Genomic DNA, 19,235 nt, shown 5'->3' on the forward strand with positions numbered 1-19,235 from the left:
CGTTTCAAGATATTTGAGGGCCCTAGGCAAAGAGAGACTTGGGGCCCCTTCTCTTCTTTTGTGACTAATGGGGATTAGTCTCGGGGGTTCCCCTCGAGAGAGAGAGAGAGAGAGAGAGAGAGAGAGAGAGAGAGAGAGAGAGAGAGAGAGATTTTGATGGCAGTATCATTGCACTTTTCGGTCATTGAATTTAGGGAGGTTTCACCTCACTCACAAAGTTGTTATTACTAATTTGCTATCATTTGAATACAAGTACATATCCAGTCCTTACTATGGGGCCCCTTTTCACATGGGGGCCCTAGGCAATTGCCGTGTTTGCCTGCCTGGTTGTGACAGGCCTCTTGAGACAGCTCATTGTGCGGCTCCTTCCACAGAGTGAGGAGAAGATGACAGTTGGTTTCATATATTCACACAGCATGGGAGCCTAACATTGTTCACACTTAAGCTTTTAAAACTTCTGTCTTCTGAGAACCTCTGCGTCTTTGAAATGAAATGGGATCTTCCGTAATGCAGTGTGTGTGATTGTAGGTTTTGATTTACGCACGTCCATATCTATATGTTTTTCAACCGATTGTCCTAATCGATTGTAGCCTTGTGTGGTTGTTGTTGTGCGTGGATACCGTACAGCTTGTTTTTCTGTAGGATAATTGGTCTGCTGTTCGTGCAGACAGCATTCTCTTGTGAATGTCTCCAGTTTTCTCAGTGTTGTCGTGTTTCTGTCATATATTTTATTCAGTGCTAGAAGCTAACACTGGAGCTGAGCTGGGCTTTTGTATTAATGATTAGCTAGCTCTCACAGTTCACACACGGTTCATATCTCATCATTGTTTCTTCATGGTCTGCTTGTCTGAAACGCTAAATGACAAAATATGACTTTTATACATAATAGACACCACATACAATTATCCTGTGATGCAGTATGATTTTTTTTTCCGAAAAACTAAAGCTAAGTAGCAAATAATAGACCCCCATGTGAACAGATCACCACACATTATTTATCATCAGTGTGTTTTCATGTTTCATGTCTATTTCTTTCTTTCTTTTTTTTACCTCGGTGTCTTTGTGTTGTTTTTGTGTTGTCTAATGGTGATTGTTGTTGTTTTGATTTGCAGAACCTGGAGCGGTATAAGGCCTCCCAGGACCAGTTCCATTCCGCTGTCACCAGGTCCGAGTCCCATGTGAGGTAAGTGGCCGAGACCCATCAGAAAATGGAAACAAAATCCAAAATTGGGGTCCAATCAGAGTCACAGCGCAGCACAGCACAGCACAGCACACATTCCAGAGACATTGACTTGCTATTTACTGACAACAACAAAAAACGAAAACAAAAACAAAATTGCCCGGTGGGGAGCAGTGTGGTATTTCTGAGCTGTCTGACTGGTTATCAGGCGCTGTACATCTCTGGGTTTCGCATCAGCTACTCCAGGGGTTCTCAAACTTTACCATGACAAGGCCCCCCAAATAAATAACGATAGATTCCAGCCAAGGCCCCTATTACATGGTGTCACGCCGTTCTATTTTTTCTGTACATGCCCTTTCACACCCAGGTATGTGAGTCAGTGCCACTGGGAAATATAAAAAATAACAATAGTTGTAGTAGTGGTCACAGATGCAATGTATTATAATGCAGTTCTTGGTTTATTTTGGTGTACCTTATTCAATTTATTCCTTTTTTTTTTATCAAGACTTTTCCTGCGAGTCTCCCGCGGCCCCCCAGCACCCTCTCGCAACCCCCCAGGGGTCCCCGACCCCCACTTTGGTAACAGCTGAGCTAGTCTGTACATGCGGTATCTCCTCCCCCCATCCTGTTGGCGATATCCATCCTCTGCTTTGGCAATAGGGGATAATATTCTTCAGCACCAGATCAATAGTGTAATTGTATCCACATGAGGTAATATGATTAGTAAATATGAAACCAGCTGATTTAGTCATTGGCAATGTAATGAAAACCCCATGTGTCGCGAGACATTTTAGTTTTGTCATTTACGGCCCTCTTAGTTTTGTCACACAAGCATTTATGAATCGTTGTAGTCAGGACTTTGTTACTGGTACAGCCTCCATGGTTATTGCTTGAAATTTCTTTACGGTGTCGCATTTTTTTTCTCTCTTTCTGTCTGTCAGACGTCAATACACTTCATGTGTTATCCACACAGCTAAATACACAGGGCTGGATGAGGGACAGGGCTGGAATGGGGGAGAAATAGGGCCCGGGCACTTTTGTCTTAAACGGGCCCCTCATAATTAGTGGCGCAGAACTGACTCACCGGTGGGCCCCGCACCCTTGTGCGCCCCTATTTTCAGAAATGTTTTTTTTTTTTTTACATGTTTTTGAATTTTTTACATTTCTGAAAATATGGGCCCCCTGAGGGTGCGGGGCCCACGGGGCATTGCCCGCTATGCCAGATGTCCAGTCCAGCCCTGCTGCTGGGTGAGGGAAATGAGATGGGGGAAATACAATGCAGTGCTGTGCTGTGCTGTGCTGTGCTGTGCTGGGCTCCCATCACCCAGGACCCCCCCAGGGGCCAGCTGTGAATATGAGGAGTGTTTTGCAGTTGTTAACCTCTTTGGCCGTCCCTGAGAGAAATACACACACACACACACACTCACACACACGCACACACACACAAACACATCTCAGACCCTCCCTCCTCAACCTCGTTTACACACACCAACACAGTCCACACACACCACGCATACACACACACGTATACACACGCATATGCTAATGGACACACACTCACACACGTGCACACACACACACACACGTGCACACACACGCACACACACACACACACACACACACACACACACACACACACACACACACACACACACACACACACACACACACACACACACACACAAACCTCACACACACAAACATGCTCACACACACATACACGCATACACATGCATATACAGTGCCAATGGTCACACGCGCACACACACACACACACACACACACACACACACACACACACACACACACACACACACACACACACACACACACACACACACACACACCTCTGAAGGAGAACATGGAAAGACACAGATGAAATGCCAATTGAAATTCATTAGACTCGATTCATTTTGCTCCCCGTGTGGGAGACTCGGAGCTCATTTTCTCCCTCTGCCTCAACAATATCCCGGGCCCTCGTAATTAATGCAGATTGTTTGGAAGCCTAATACAGGGGCGTTAGCAGCAGCACATTGTGGGCCCTATGGACAATCAGCTCCAATGGACCCCCCAGCAGCCATAATATCTACATCAGGGATTCCCAACCTTTTCCAATTGAATTTTTAACAAATGTTTGGGGCCCACCTATGACCCGATAAACAATAAAACTCAAATAAATCAACAGCAACACACACAAAAATGTTATTTTTACTTTTAGAAAATGATTTCAAGGCCCTCTTGTGATACCTTCCACAGTTTGAGAATCACTGATCTACATAAATCAGACACTGTGTGGGTCCCCTATATACAGTACATGGTCATGGGCCCCTGGTAACTCAGTCACGTTTTACCCCCCCTGTGCAACACCCCTGGCGTAATACAGTGGAGGAAAACAACCCCAGTGCAAAATGCTTTGTTAATCTTCGCTATCATTTTCACCTTTCATGATTGTGCCCATTATATCCAATCTTGCTTTTTAACTGCTGTAAAGCTTGCCTTTCAACAACTGCCGTTTAATGCAATACATTTTTTAATTGGATTTTTTAATCTGAACGCATTTGTTCTATATATTGGGTATTTATAAACAAATGTGAAAGAATAATTGCGTTGGGTTTAATTATTTATTTCATAATGGAATAAGCTTGGAATAAGCTTGTAGGATGATATGTCCCGTCCTTTTACCTTTTATTGTCGCACTGCTTTCTCTTAGAACATTATCGTATCTCCACAGCAAGTGTTGACTCGCCGTCCACATTGTCGACATGCATGTTCTACAGAGCTGACGCCTTTTCACTTTGTCTATCTAATTATGTTACCATTGTGTGCTGCCATGCAGTGCAGTGCAGTGCACGCCAGAAGAGGTAGAGCCAGACAGACAGTTTGTCTTCAGAGAGAAACGAAAAGAAACGAATTGAAACTTTGCAGGATAAACATTAATCCGGTTAAGATGTTAAGACAGCGACAGCAGTGTAATTTAAAACAAACACTAATCACGCTGCCTCTTCCTCCTCACTCAGTCAACTGGAGACTCTCCAGGCCAGCCCCCACACACCAGCACCAGCACCAACTCACCACACACACACACACACACACACAGACCATCACCAACTCACACACACACCATCACCAACTCACCACACACACACACACACACACACACACACACACACACACACACCAACTCACCACACACACACACACACACACACACACACACACACACACACACACACACACACACACACACACACACACACACCATCACCAACTCACTACTCACGGCACTACACACACCAACTCACCCTACACTCCACCCCACCCCACTCCACTTCCCACTTCCCACTTCCCACTTCCCACTCCCCACTTCCCACTTCCCACTTCCCACTTCCCACTCCCCACTTCCCACTTCCCACTTCCCACTCCCCACTCCCCACTCCCCACTCCTCACTTCCCACTCCCTACTCCCCATTCCCACCATGGAGGGTGTGGTGTGTTGTGATGAAGCGCAGATGTTTGGAGAGGAGCCTGGTCCTGCTCGGGTGGTGTGCAGCCTCTGTCATCCTGCTCGGGTGGTGTCAGCCTGCTCCTGCTCGGGTGGTGTCCTCCTGCTCGGGTGGTGTCAGCCTGTTCGGGTGGTGTCAGCCTGCTCGGCTCGGGTGGTGTCAGCCTGCTCTGCTCGGGTGGTGTCAGCTCCTGCTCGGGTGGTGTCCTCCTACTCGGGTGGTGGTAGTGCGCCTCCTGCTCGGGTGGTGGTAGTGCGCCTCCTGCTCAGGTGGTGGTAGTGAGCCTCCTGCTCGGGTGGTGTCATCCTGCTTGGGTGGTGTCAGCCTGCTCGGGTGGTGTAGTGAGCCTCCTGCTCGGGTGGTGTCCTTTTGCTCGGGTGGTGTCAGCCTCCTCCTCGGGTGGTGTAGTGAGCCTCCTGCTCGGGTGGTGTAGTGAGCCTGCTCCTGTTTGGGTGTTGTGCCTCCTGCTCGGGTGGTGTCAGTCTGCTCGGGTGGTGTCAGCCTGCTCTGCTCCTGTTCGGTTGGCGTCTGCTCCTGCTGGGGTGGTGTCCTCCTGCTCGGGTGGTGTAGTGTGCCTCCTGCTCGGGTGGTGTCAGCCTGCTAGGGTGGTGTCTGCTCTGCTCGGGTGGTGTAGTGCGCCTCCTGCTAGGGTGGTGTCTGCTCTGCTCGGGTGGTGTAGTGAGCCTCCTGCTCGGGTGGTGTAGTGTGCCTCCTGCTCGGGTGGTGTCAGCCTCCTGCTCGGGTGGTGTCAGCCTCCTGCTCGGGTGGTGTATTGAGCTCCTGCTCGGGTGGTGTAGTGAGCCTCCTGCTCGGGTGGTGTAGTGTGCCTCCTGCTCGGGTGGTGTCTCTGCTCGGGTGGTGTCCTCCTACTCCTGCTCGGGTGGTGTCAGCCTCCTGCTCGGGTGGTGTAGTGTGCCTGCTGCTCGGGTGGTGTCAGCCTCTTCTGCTAGGGTGGTGTCCTCCTGCTCGGGTGGTGTAGTGAGCTCCTGCTCGGGTGGTGTAGTGCTCCTGCTCGGGTGGTGTAGTGAGCTCCTGCTCGGGTGGTGTCAGCCTCCTGCTCGGGTGGTGTCCTCCTGCTCGGGTGGTGTCCTCCTGCTTCTGCTCGGGTGGTGTCAGCCTGCTCGGGTGGTGTCTGCTCTTACTCGGGTGGTGTAGTGCGCCGCCTCCTCGGGTGGTGTCAGCCTCTCCTGCTCGGCTGGTGTCCTCCTGCTCGGGTGGTGTCCTCCTGCTCGGGTGGTGTCAGCCTGCTCGGGTGGTGTAGTGTGCCTCCTGCTCGGGTGGTGTCAGCCTCCTGCTCGGGTGGTGTAGTGTGCCTGCTGCTCGGGTGGTGTAGTGTGCCTGCTGCTCGGGTGGTGTCAGCCTCTTCTGCTAGGGTGGTGTCCTCCTGCTCGGGTGGTGTAGTGAGCCTCCTGCTCGGGTTGTGGTGGTGTCAGCCTGCTCGGGTGGTGTAGTGAGCCTCCTGCTCGGGTGGTGTAGTGAGCCTCCTGCTCGGGTGGTGTAGTGAGCCTCCTGCTCGGGTGGTGTCTGCTCTGCTCGGGTGGTGTCAGCCTCCTGCTCGGGTGGTGTCATCCTCCTGCTCGGGTGGTGTCAGCCTGCTCGGGTGGTGTCAGCCTCCTGCTCTGCTGGGGTGGTGCGCTTCCTGTTTGGGTGGTGTCTGCTCTGCTCGGGTGGTGTCAGCATGCTCGGGTGGTGTCAGCCTGCTCGGGTGGTGTCTGCTCTGCTCGGGTGGTGTCAGCATGCCCGGGTGGTGTCTGCTCTGCTCGGGTGGTGTGCCTCCTGCTCGGGTGGTGTCAGCTTCCTCCTGCTCGGTGGTGTCAGCCTCCTCCTCGGGTGGTGTCTGCTCTGCTCGGGTGGTGTCAGCATGCTCGGGTGGTGTAGTGCTATTTGATTAAGCTCACGGCCCAGACCTGCAGGCTGCTAATCAGGGGCTTTAGCCGCTAATCTCACATGTGTGTGTTTGTGTTTGCATAGAGTGTATGACTTCACTCATGAGCTGTCGCACTGACATTGGACGTGTGAGCAGGGGTGCCGACAGGGGTGGGGGACAAAAGGGATAGTTGTCCCAGGCCCAGAATTAGTTCCTCATTACGTTGTACTGTATGTATTGGGCTTGGGGCCCCTTTCTGATGAATTTGTCCTGGGGCCAGCCAAAGCAGTCAGCGGCCCTGCGTGTGAGCAAGGAAATATGGCATTCGTCTCTGCGATCCTGTGCCCAGAGCTCGCCCATGTGGAATGGCAGAGGTATTGAAGTGGTTTGTGGGCGCCTCTCTGTTTGTACTTTCAAGCGTTTTTGTTCTTTGTTTCAAAACTTTCATGTTTTTGTTATTATCAGACCAGCGTGTTTTGATCATGACTACAGTATTGACGTCTGTGGCTCAATAAGGAGATTATGCTGCCGTTCTAAAAATCGAAAAGGTGTTTTGTTGGTTGTTTTCTACCAGAAGAAGAAATGCCTGGACTGTAGAGCTGAATCTTTGATCTTCCGTCAGCATTTGATGTGTGTATTCTTGAAAGTTAACATCAAATATTATCATATTCAGTGTAAGTGTTAGTGGCTCTAAACAAGACTTAAATCCATCTGAAATATATGAAGGCATTGTCTGTTTCTTAAACCATCATACAGATTTTACAGATGAAGCTTTTTTTAGAGGTCTTCCCCACAGTGAAAAATGTAAACATCATGTAACAAATGAAGAATTCTGTTACAAAACGGTGCATATCCATTTTGGAGAATGTTGGAAAATTGACATTTTTGGATTGGGCATTCCATTGCATTGCATAGCAAGATGCATTTTATATACTGTAGGTTTAAAAAGTATGTTCTCAAAATATTTGAATGGCAAGAATTCACACATAAGTGATGGGACTTCTGAACAGAACAGGTTGCCAGACGAGGCTGATGATTTCCAGCCCAAAAAATGCTTGAATCCCGCCTAGAATCACCAAATTCCGCCCAATTCTATTGATTTCTATGGCAAAAATTGGACGGGGTTTTCTGCAAAATGCCATTTTTACCCGCACAAGGCCATCCTAAGCAGCCCAATTGGGCGGGAAACAGCCCAATGTGGCAACACTGCCTCTGAACAGTCAATTCCAATAATACAATGCAAAAGTTAAAATAAATGGTGGATACACCGTTTTGCAATAAAACACTTCTAATGTAAACATCATGTAAACCAGAAATGGAGAAGATCTGACATGGTACCTCCCCCATATCTCAACAATGGCTAGCTACACCCAGTACACTTAGAATTCTTTCGGTTGTTTCACCAAACAACTGAACTCTGTCGAACAACTTAACTCTGTTTCAAACTTCGCTTGGGTGAAACAGGTTACAATTGACTGCGCTCACAAGCGACAAGAGCAGCATTTGTAGAGGCTTCAAGGCTCTACACCTCAGAGTAGCAGCTTGATATTTGTATTCCCAGCGTGTCACACCACAAACCCTCGTCCTCGCCTCGCCCTCGCCTGCACTACCCCCCATCGTCCTCCCCATCCTCCACCACCTCCACTCTTCCACTCCTCCACCGTACCTGATGTTTGAATCCTTCGCTTTTTTAATCCTCGACTTGACTTGGAGGAGTACAGAAAGAGACGCAGCCCATCTTCCCTGTGTGGCCCTGCCTGTGGGAGAGAGAGAGAGAGAGAGAGAGAGAGAGAGAGAGAGAGAGAGAGAGAGAGAGAGAGAGAGAGAGAGAGAGAGAGACTGGGTGGCAGGGCTGAGGGAGCGGGAGAAAGAGAGAGAGAGAGAGAGAGAGAGAGAGAGAGAGAGAGAGAGAGAGAGAGAGAGAGAGAGAGAGAGAGAGAGAGAGAGAGAGAGACGGACAGCCCCAGACTTGTGGAGCGTGGCAAGGCCCCAGCGTTAATCTTTCGCTCTGCCTGGTTGCCCCCTCTCCTCTCTGGGCTAAATCTTGGCTCAGCCTGCCTGCTTCACCTCACCCCTGCCTGCCTGCCTCCACTCCACACCCTACCCTTCTCCCCTTCCCTCAGCGCAGTGCCGCCCGCCCGCCTGTGGATCTGAGTGGCTTTAAGCTTTACCACCACGACACGGCCTCCAGCATTAGGTGCCCCAAAGGCTTGTATTCATTTCCTCAGGGGAAAAAATGTTAATGTGAAATATATTGAGGAGAATGCCTAGCCAAATATGTTTCTATTTTATTTTGGGGAGGTGTTACTGTTAGCTAGACTGACAAATGAAAAAGCTTAATGCCACCTGCAAGTCGTTTCAGGGTTTTCTCAAAAGTGAGGCACACTGCATTAGTATGTACAGTATATTTCAGCCCTCAAAGCAAGATGCTCCCCTTGTTCTTTATCCTTCTGTCACAGTGCCACGGCCATATAACTACACACTGTGTAATGAAACACATTTTGTTTTGACATTTTGCTTGAACTCAATCCCCTCGTTATGCCAAAAAAAGGAACCTGCAGTCAGAATGATTGGGGTTGAGCCTTTGCTGCTGCATAGTATGACACAGCCAATACATTTGTTATCCAGTTCGCACCCGAACTCCAGACGCTTGCATGTTATTTTGCCCATCCACAACACTCGTGCGACCTTTGCCTGTCAATATTTCTCGTGTTTAAAGATGTGTTGACTCTCTTCTGTTGGTATTTGTTAAAAAGATGTTTTCAGGGTTTATTTTCTTGTTTTTACTTTTACTTTAACTTTTTTTCTTAACACTATATACCTGTATGCACTGCAGTAGTGATTACCTAAAAAGTGTCAGTCCATGTTTTGTGAGGGATTATATTCGGCACACTAGAAGCTTCAGCCATTCAGCCATTCAGCCAGCATCATTATTGTGGTTTCTGTTACGGTTTTTGGTACCTTTTTAAAAATAACTACCATCTTGGGAATGCGTGCTGCAGAGTTTGATAGTTGCTAAAGCTTGTTTTCGCATCAGGATGGATCAGTTTTATTTTTTTATTCACCGCGTTCCAGAAAATCAGCTAGCAGTTATTCTGCAGTTACTGGCTGTCTGCATCAAGATCATGTGCGTAAACTGCAGCATCACTTGAAGATGATTTAGATTTAATGTGGATGCAGCAGCTTGTTTGTCATGCAAGGCAGAGCAGCCGATAATTTAGTCAGTAGGCAGTGCACCATACTTGCATGTTTATCACTCCGGCGTTTACCCCTCTCCCATTACAATGAGCACCCCTCCTTCCTTCTTCTTCCCAGGGCTGGATTGGCCATACGGCATACAGGGCATTTGCCCGGGGGACCGTTGATGACTTTGGCCTGGTCCTCTTGAAAATAAAGTCAACATAGGATGAAGGGCATGCTGCCCGAAACGTCACATTAAAGTAATACATACGGGAGCTTGGTGTTGTAGACTTTATTTTCAGTTTTCATGTGACTTTGCTAGTCCTGCACCCAAAACATTTTTGAGACGGATGTACGTGTTTTTTATTTGTTATATTTGGCCCGGTCCTCCTAGCCTGGGTGAATAGCCGACTGTTGACTCCGTCAATCAGTCTGGCAAAAGCCATGAGGAATCTGTCTCCGTGGACGATGGGAGATGGTCTGATCTTACTCTATCATTTAAATTAATTGAAGTTCCAAACTCAAATTAAAACCCATATAGTGCTTTATTAGCATGCCTGTTACGTTATAGCGTCGCAAAAGCATACAAATAACAAAACGAAAGTGTGAATATACTGTAGTTACCTTAACCAATCAGTAACGGAGCTCGCGGGTGAGTTCTACGTCACCACTCTCAACTGTTTGCTGATTGGCGAAACACTGAGAGAACCGAGCTCGAGGCTTTTGCCAGACGATGTGCGGAGCCAAAATCTTTGGGTGGAGTACAGAGGATGGCGTCGCGAGGCTATGGTCCTCCACACAGTGTACTGGTATCAGTCCTCACGCCTCTACAGCTGACCTTTCCCGAGTCAGATTTAAAATATTCATTTTGACTGTTGTGGTCAAAATTGCTCGTATAATAGATCACTAAAAGGGTTGTCTCAGGATTCATTGTCAGTCTCAATGCCTGGTGGATTGGTTGTGGCTGTTGTGGCCAAGATAGCCCATAATGGATGAATAATAATGTTGTCGCAGGCTTCAATGTGTCCCTCAGTGACTGTCGGACCGGCCTTTGCTAAAAATGCCCGGCCTGCTTTTTCATCCCAGTCCAGCCCTGTTTTCTTCCGGTAGAGACTCTGTCCTTCCTCATGAATGTCACTGTAATTCAGTTTTTTTCTTGATGACGAGCATGAACATTATGCAGCAACAATCTGAGCCTTGTCTAGGACAGTGATAATCAATGTGTGGTCCGGGCACCACTGGTGGTCCGTGACAGAGCTCAGGTGGTCCGCGAATGGATTTCTTCTTTTCCAAGACAAGCTAGCAGTAGGCTGTATTTGTAACATTATTACGAAGCTAAACACAGCTGAAGTTACATTTTCAGCACAATATCAGCTTGTAATGTGAATTAAAAGTAAGGGATCTGCTGCATCTGAATTAGCAGCGACAAATTTGCACCCGTCAACTGTTTACAGGTGTTCCGTTAACATTTTGGGGTGGACAAAGTGGTCCTCGGTCTGAAAAAGTTTGAGAAATACTGGTCTAGGAGAACTCTATCCCAGTGGTTCTTAACCTGGGGTGCGGGCACCCCCTGGGGGTGCACCAGAGATTTCAGGGGGTGCGCAGAATTTTGTTTGTGTTAAGGTTGTGACCAAAATTCTGTAGTGAACATTACAATTAGGCCAAATTTAAACCAAATTTTAACATGTTTTGGTCCCCATGTAAAGTCATTAAGGTATTGATTAATCCTTTTTTAGTGCGTGTACACGTGTAGAAGTTTGGGTTGGGGGTGCATGGCTTGTCTTGGGCACAGGTAAGGGGGTGCGTTAAGAAAAAAAGGTTAAGAACCACTGCTCTATCCAATGCAATGGTTCCCAAACTGGGGGTCGAGATCCCTAGGGGGGTCACGGACAAAAGGGACATAGCCTAGGCAATTTTTGTCAATTAATATTGCTTGATTTTCCATTATTAATTTGTCTGCTGATATTGCTAGAAATCCATTGCTAGGCTAAGACTGGTGAATGGGTGGGGTCACGAATATATTCCGAAAGGGGGTCCCCTCTGAAAAAGTTTGGGAACCACTGATCTAATGACAACACACAGCTACACCCCACTGGGAGATGCCCTGAATCCCATTAGGGCTGAAGGTGACATGCTGTGTGTCACCTGAACTTTAGATTGACGTTTGACGCTTCGCCTGTCAACGTGGTAAACTTAATGTCAAGTCCAGTTGCGCTGGAGAAAGAGCTAGAGCTCAGCGATCATCAGTCACCCATCCTATTTGTGTGTGAATGATGTGACAGTGGATCTGTCCAAACAACAAGGCAAACAGCACCTCTTCAACTTCCTCGTGTCTCTTCCTGCTCTCCTCATCTCTCCCGCTGGGGAGGACAACATCTCACTAGTGCGTACACCTGTCTGAAGTGTAGCTGCGCTGGGTTAACGAGGAGGCAGGCTTGATGGTGCAGCACGGCACAGCGTACCATGCGAGACAGAGACAGAGAGACAAAAGGAAGCGTTACGTTCTGTTCCAGGGTCAGGAGCAGGAACAACGCCAACAGATGGAGGGAACTTCTTAACCTGCGGGTCTAACAAGCCAAGCCTAGACCTGCATTAATTACCAGCGTTGTCAGATTCCCCCTTGTTGCCTCCGAGCAGGCACCTCACCTCGCCTCGCCTCTCCTCGCCCGCCTGCCTGCCTGCTCCGCTTGTTCCATCCTGAGCCAGCTTCTCCGGGGGCTGACAGGTCTAAGTGGTTCCCCCAACGTGGAGAGAGGAAGAGGAGGATGGTGCAGGTGAGATGAGGAGGGAGAGGGGGGGGCAGAGGAGGAAGAGAAGGATGGAGAAGGATGATGAGGAGGAAGGAAAAAGGGGGGGGAGAGAGGATGGGGAAGGGCTGTAGATGAGATGAGGAGGAAGGGAGGAGAGAGGGAAAGATGGAGGAGGAGGAAGAGGATGAGGAGGATGAGGAAGAGGAAGAGCTGCTGGTGATGAGGAGTGGGAGAGGGGGGAGGGAGGGAGAGACAGGAGGAGGAAGAAGATGATGAGGAGGATGAGGAAGAGGAAGGACTGCAGGTGAGATGAGGAGTAGAAGGGGGTCGGAGGGAGAGATGGAGGAAGAGGAAGGAGCGGCTGGCTGAAACCCTGTGCTCAGTCAATTGAAAAACTGTCAGAGCGCGGGCCTTCAGAAGGAGCGGAGGCAGATAAGGCAAGGCAAGAGGGGAGCTCTCGGCTGCCAGCAACACGCCTGCCGCTAGTAGCCTAGCGCTCGACCGAGGTCAAGCAAAACGCGCCTCTAATCTAGTTAATTTTAGACCCTCCGTTTCAGGGAACCTGTCAAGTGAACTCGTCGAACTGATAAAGCCCCCATGGCTTGCACCACACGTCAAGCTTCTTTTTTTTTTTTTTTACTCTCTCCCTCTTTCCTTCCACCCGCCATCCCATTCGTTTTCCTTCTCTCTTGGATTATTTATTTATTTCCCTCGTGCACAAGCTGCTCAGAAAAGGGGATTTCAACAGATCTTGATAGGGTTGCACGTACGTATCTGAAGATTTCTTGGGTGCACTCACTGGCTGTACAACACAACAACCCTGTGGTAATCGCACCATCTCTCTTGCTTATTACCAGCCTCCTCTCCAGCCCTCTCCTCCTCTCCTCCTCTCCTCTCCAGCCCTCTCCTCCCCTCCCCTCTCCTCTCCTCCTCTCCGCTCTTCTCCTCTCCTCTTCTCCTCTCCTCCTCTCCTCTCCTCTCCTCTCCTCTCCTCTCTCCTCTCCTCTCCTCTCCTCTCATCCTCTCCTCTCCTCTCATCCTCTCCTCTCATCCTCTCCTCTCCTCTCATCCTCTCCTCTCCTCTCCTCTCATCCTCTCCTCTCCTCTCCTCCCCTCTCCTCCCCTCCCCTCCTCTCCTCCCCTCCCCTCTCCTCTCCTCCTCTCCTCTCCTCTCCTCTCCTCCTCCTCTTTTTTCTCCTCTCTTCTCCTCTCCTCTCCTATTCTCTGCTCTCCTCTCCTCCGCTCCCCTTTCCTCTCCTCTCCTTTCCTCTGCTCTCCTCTCCTCTCCTAGTCTCTTCTCCTCTCCTCTTTTTTCTCCTCTCCTCTCCTCTCCTCTCCTCTCCTATCCTCTGCTCTCCTATCCTCTCCTCTTCTCCTCTCCTCCCTAATCATCTCCTCTCCTCTCATCCTCTCTCTTCTTCTCCTCTGCTCTCCTCTCCTCTCCTCTCATCTCCTCCCCTCTGCTCTGATCTCCTCTCATCTCCTCCCCTCTGCTCTGCTCTCCTCTCCTCTTCCCTCCTCTTCTCCTCTCCTCCCTAATCCTCTCCTCTCCTCTTCTCCTCTCTCCTCCTCTCTTCTTCTTATTACCGGGCTGTGCTCTGCTCTGTTCTCCTTTCCTCTTCCTCCCTTCTCTTCTCCTCTCCTCCTCTTCTCCTCTCCTCCTCTCCTCTCCTCTCTTATCTTTTCCTTTCTCCTCCTCTCCTCTTTTCCTCTCCTCTCCTCTCCTCTCCTCTTCTCCTCTCTCCTTATTACCGGGCTGTGCTGGGCTCTTAGGATTCAACAGGAGTTTCTCTCCTCAGCCAGTTGCGTTACCACATGGTGTCATCACTGTTGCTGGCAGCCTCTTATAAAAATTCTGTTTCGCGCTGTGTGTGTGTGTGTTATGTGCGCAGTGCTGCAATAATCGTGTTTGTAGTTTTCATTAAATTACTGTTTCATTCTTTACGCTGGTGCGTGCGTCTGCGAGCCGGTGCATCTGAGAGTTTAGTTGGCCGTGCGGTGTTACATTCTGTAGATTAGGACTAATGGGAGAAATGCTGTAATTAACTCTAGCTGTAATGTTATTTACTCGCCAGTGTGAAAACCAGGAAAGAAAATGAATGTCCGCGCGTGTAGGTCCACTACTCCACTACTTAAGGCCACTGTATAAGCAGCTCAGCTAATATTTTTATTAAAGACCTCACCTTCAATTTGGTTCAATTTAGTTCAGCTTTTGGCTCAGTCAGGCAAGCCAATTTTCTGCTTCAGGCTCTTTTAATAAACCTCTTGCACTATCAGAAGTCTTTTCCTTTCCCTGATGAAGGCAGTTTATTTTAAATTAAAGGAGAGTTTCTTATCTGCCGGAGTGAGACAGGAAGGAAGGTGGCCACCATAGTCTTCCCCGAGGGCTAATTAAACCCAAAAGAAAAAAAACAGTTTCTGTGTCGGATAAAACCACAGGATCTGATAGACGTTGGCCGAGTTACATGGAGATGGGGTGTTGATGGAGGCTTTATTTCCGCTTCCCTCTCTTTCTCTTTCTCTATCTCTTTCTCTCTCTCTCTCTCTCTCTCTCTCTCTTTCTCTCTCTCTCTCCCTCTCTCTGTTATTGTTGCCGCTGATAAGAAAGCGTGTTCCACAGGAGAACAGCAGTGTGGTCGACTCGGTGGTATCGTTTCATTTCGTTGTTATGTGTTCGCTCTTATGGAGTGGGGTCTGAGGTGGAGTGGAGAGCGGTGCGGGTGAATGAGGTGCTGACATGTTTTAATTGAAATGGCTACGGCTATCCTTCCTGTGAACGTAAAATGAAAAAAAAATCACATCACAGTGGCTGCAGTGCTTTAATTCGTCTTTCAATTAAACACAGTGTCAACCGATCCTCCGAGGACAAGCCGCGAGAGAGAGAGAGTGAGAGAGAGAGAAAGAGAGAGAGAGAAAGAGAGAAAGAGAGAGTGGGAGAGAGCGAGAGAGAGAGAGAGAGAGAGAGAGAGATGGCTAAGACACAGTGGCACTTGCATCTCCTTACTTCATCAATGGGATGTCATTTGACATGGTGCGTAGCCTGCCGCAGGTGGAGCTGCCCTGGGGTGGCAACCTGTGGGCTGGGCTGACAGTGATAGGTGCGCGAGGCGAGCGGCATTTATATCTCTAACTGTGATACAATGGTTAATTTAATCGCATCGTTCAATTATTCTTGCTCCTCTCCCTCTCCAGAGATTTGTTTGATTTTAGACACCCAAGCCACCAATCTCCCCTGTGGGCATTGTGGGGGCTCGGCATTGAAGGTTTCGGTGTATTCGGTGTATCTTTAATTTAAACACACGTATCTTCAATTCAAACACATTGAAGTTATTTCACAGAGCGATAGCATTTTTTTTTGCGTAAAACCATAATCTGTGTACATTTGTTTGGAAGCACATTACAGCTTTTCAGACACATTTCTCGGAACACAAACGCATTTCTACTTTGCACTGCAGTGTACTTACTGTGCAAACCAACGGCTTGGCACAGTCAAGCAAAAAAGAAAGTCAAGTTTTATTGATCTTCTTTCCACATATCACTCGGCGCAGATCTATATATGACCAGGGCGTTGAAAGGCTCCACCTGAGGGTCTGGGCTAGCCTGTGCAGCCACCATACCGTGATGGTCCACCCCACCCCACCCCAACCCAACCCACCCCACCCCACCCCCCACCCCACCCCAAACCCCAATCCACCCCAAACCCAACCAAACCCACCCCACCACCCCAACCCCACACCACCCCACCCCACCCCAACCAAACCCACCCCCCCCCAAACCCCAATCCACCCAAACCCCACCCCACCCCAACCCACACCACCCCAAACCCAACCAAACCCACCCCACCCACCCCACCCCACCCCACACCACCCCACCCCAACCAAACCCACCCCAAACCCACCCCAACCCCAAACCCCACCCCACATCACACCACCCCACCCCAAACCCCAACCCCCCCCACCCCAACCCAACACAACCCACCCCACCCAACCAAACCCACCCCAAACCCCACCCCACCCCAACACAACCCTACCCACCCCAAACCCCAACCACCCCAACCAAACTAAACCCACACCAATCCACCCCAAACCCCACCCCAAACCCAACACAACCCTACCCACCCCACCCCAAACCCCAAACACCCCAACACAACACAACCCACACCAATCCACCCCAAACCCCACCCCACCCCAACACAACACCACCCACCCCACCCCAAACCAGTCCACACTCATTCACCTCCGCTGACACGCTGAAAGGATGCCAGAGTTTATATCCATTTGGTTGAAGATGAAGATTGTGCACATCTCAGGGGGGCTGACTGTAGTAGTAGTAGTAGTAGTAGAGTAACTTTATTGATCCCAGGGGGGAAATTTAAGTTTTCGGAGTGAGGAGTCCGCACACTTATTATTATTATTATTTTTTTATTATAAATGACCCAGACCCAAACCCAACCAACCCACCCCAAAATCCAAAGCCAACACTGAACCAACCCACCCCAACCCCCAACCCCCAACCCCTCACTCAACCTTACCCAACCCAACCCAACCCTACCCTACCGTGGCCGTGCTCAAACACCCCTCTGACACACTGAAAGATTTATATGTATAACGATTTATAAGTTTATACACGTACATAAGTAGTAGATAATACACCGCGGTCTTCCGTGTGGTGCGTAGAATGTGAGAAGGTGGATCGCACTCAGGTTCTTCTTCTCCAAAACGTTTGTCTGTTTTCTGCTGCTGTGTAAAAAAAATAAAAAAAATAAAAGAAGGTGATCCACCTTTTCACATTCCCAGAGTTTATATTCTACAGCTCATAACCAGTCCGCTACGCGCTCACCCAACCCCCACAACCTCACAGCCCCGCAACCCCTCCACCCTATTTACTCCCATTGCTTTGACAACCCTGCAACCCCTCAACAACCCCTCCCCCCATTTACTCCCATAGCTTTGAGCTATTTATCATAGTTGTGTTAGCCACTGTCACAGTTGACAGCAGCAATATTAATGAATATCCTCTTGGCCCCGTAATTCAGTTTAAGTTGTCTCTCCGCATTCCTTCTTTTCCATTCTACCCAAGCAGAGCAGAGCAGCCTCCACCAGGGGCCGCAAGGCATGAAGAGGGGAAATAAGCATGAGAGGAGAGGAGAGGAGAGGAGAGGATGGATTAGAGGAGAGGAGAGGGGAGGAGAGAGGGGGAAAGGAGAGGAGAGGAGAGAAGTGGAGAGGGGAGGAGAGGAGAGGAGAGGAGAGGAGAGGAGAAGAGACGGGAGAGGGGAGGAGGAGAGGACAGGAGAGGAGAGGGGAGGGGAGGGGAGGGGAGGGGAGAAGAGAGGGGAGGAGAGGAGAGGAGAGGAGAGGAGAGGAGAGAAGAGGAGAGGAGAGGAGACAGGGGAGGAGAGGAGAGGAGAGGGGAGGGGAGGGGAGAGGAGAAGGGAGGGGAGGAGTGGAGAGGAGAAGAGAAGAGGAGACGAGAGGAGTGGAGAGGAGAGAAGAGGGGAGGAGAGAGGAGGAGAGGAGAGAGGAGGAGAGGAAAGGAGGGGAGGTGATGGGAGGAGAGGAGAGGAAAGGAGAAGAGGAGAGGAGGGGAGGAGAGGAGAGGAGAGGAGAGGAGAGGAGAGGAGAGGAGAGGGGAGGGGAGGGGAGGAGAGGAGAGGAGAGGAGAGGAGAGGAGGGGAGGAGAGGAGAGGAGAGGAGAGGAGGGGAGGACAGGAGAGGGGAGGAGAGGAGAGGAGAGGAGAGAGGAGGGGAGAATAGAGGAGGGGAGGGGAGGGGAGGTATAGGGGAGAGGAGAGGAGGGAGAGAAGAGAGGAGGGGAGAGGAGGGGAGGGGAGGGAAGGGGAGAGGAGAGGAGAGCAGAGGAGAGGAGAGGAGGGTAGGGGAGGAGAGAGGGGAGGGGAGGAGAGGAGGGGAGGAGAGGAGAGGAGGGGAGGGGAGGAGAGGAGAGGGGAGGGGAGGAGAGGGGAGGAGGAGAGGGGAGGAGAGGAGAGGAGAGGAGAGGAGAAGAGGAGATGAGAGGAGGGGACGAGAGAGGAGAAGAGAGGAGGGGAGGGGAGGGGAGGAGAGGAGAGGAGAGGAGGGGAGGGGAGGAGGGGAGGGGAGGAGAGGAGAGGAGAGGAGAGGAGAGGAGAGGGGAGGAGAGGGGAGGAGAGGGGAGGAGAGGAGAGGAGAGGAGAGGAGAGGGGGGTGCGAAGGGGATGGAGAGAAGAGGGGGATGAGACGGGGATGGAGAGAAGAGGGGGATGAGACAGGGATGGAGAGAAGAGGGGGATGAGACGGGGATTGAGAGAAGAGGGGGATGAGACGGGGATGGAGAGAAGAGGGGGATGAGACGGGGATGGAGAGAAGAGGGGGATGAGACGGGGATGGAGAGAAGAGGGGGATGAGACGGGGATGGAGAGAAGAGGGGGATGAGACGGGGATGGAGAGAAGAGGGGGATGAGACGGGGATGGAGAGAAGAGGGGGGTGAGACGGGGATGGTGTGAAAAGAGGAAAGGAATACACATATTCTGTGTTACAGCAACGTAGGTTCCATGAAGTAGTTTCCTTTTTCTCTGTTTTGAAAACAAAATGCAAAGACCGCTGAATTAAAACATTTGTTACGTTTCTATCTACAAAATTATGTTTATTGCACACAGTTGTTCTCAGCATTCTCAGATGATTAGAGTACACTGCATTACATTTACACAGTGACTTACCGTTATTTACATAATATTGGTTACAGTCCCTGGAGCAATATGGGGTTAGGTGCCTTG

General features: G+C 49.9%; 1 protein-coding gene across 2 annotated transcripts in view; it reads left to right on the forward strand.

The window, feature by feature from the left end:
* Positions 1 to 19,235, forward strand: part of chchd6a (coiled-coil-helix-coiled-coil-helix domain containing 6a) — a 135,259-nt gene that overhangs the window by 61,584 nt on the left and 54,440 nt on the right. For both annotated transcript variants that reach the window (XM_063209532.1, XM_063209533.1), the window contains one exon: positions 1,113 to 1,183. In XM_063209532.1, coding sequence (XP_063065602.1) covers positions 1,113 to 1,183 — 71 coding nt within the window. The remainder of the gene's footprint in view (positions 1 to 1,112; positions 1,184 to 19,235) is intronic.

This window comes from Engraulis encrasicolus, chromosome 10 (assembly GCF_034702125.1).
Source record: "Engraulis encrasicolus isolate BLACKSEA-1 chromosome 10, IST_EnEncr_1.0, whole genome shotgun sequence".
In the NCBI taxonomy this organism is placed as follows: domain Eukaryota; kingdom Metazoa; phylum Chordata; class Actinopteri; order Clupeiformes; family Engraulidae; genus Engraulis; species Engraulis encrasicolus.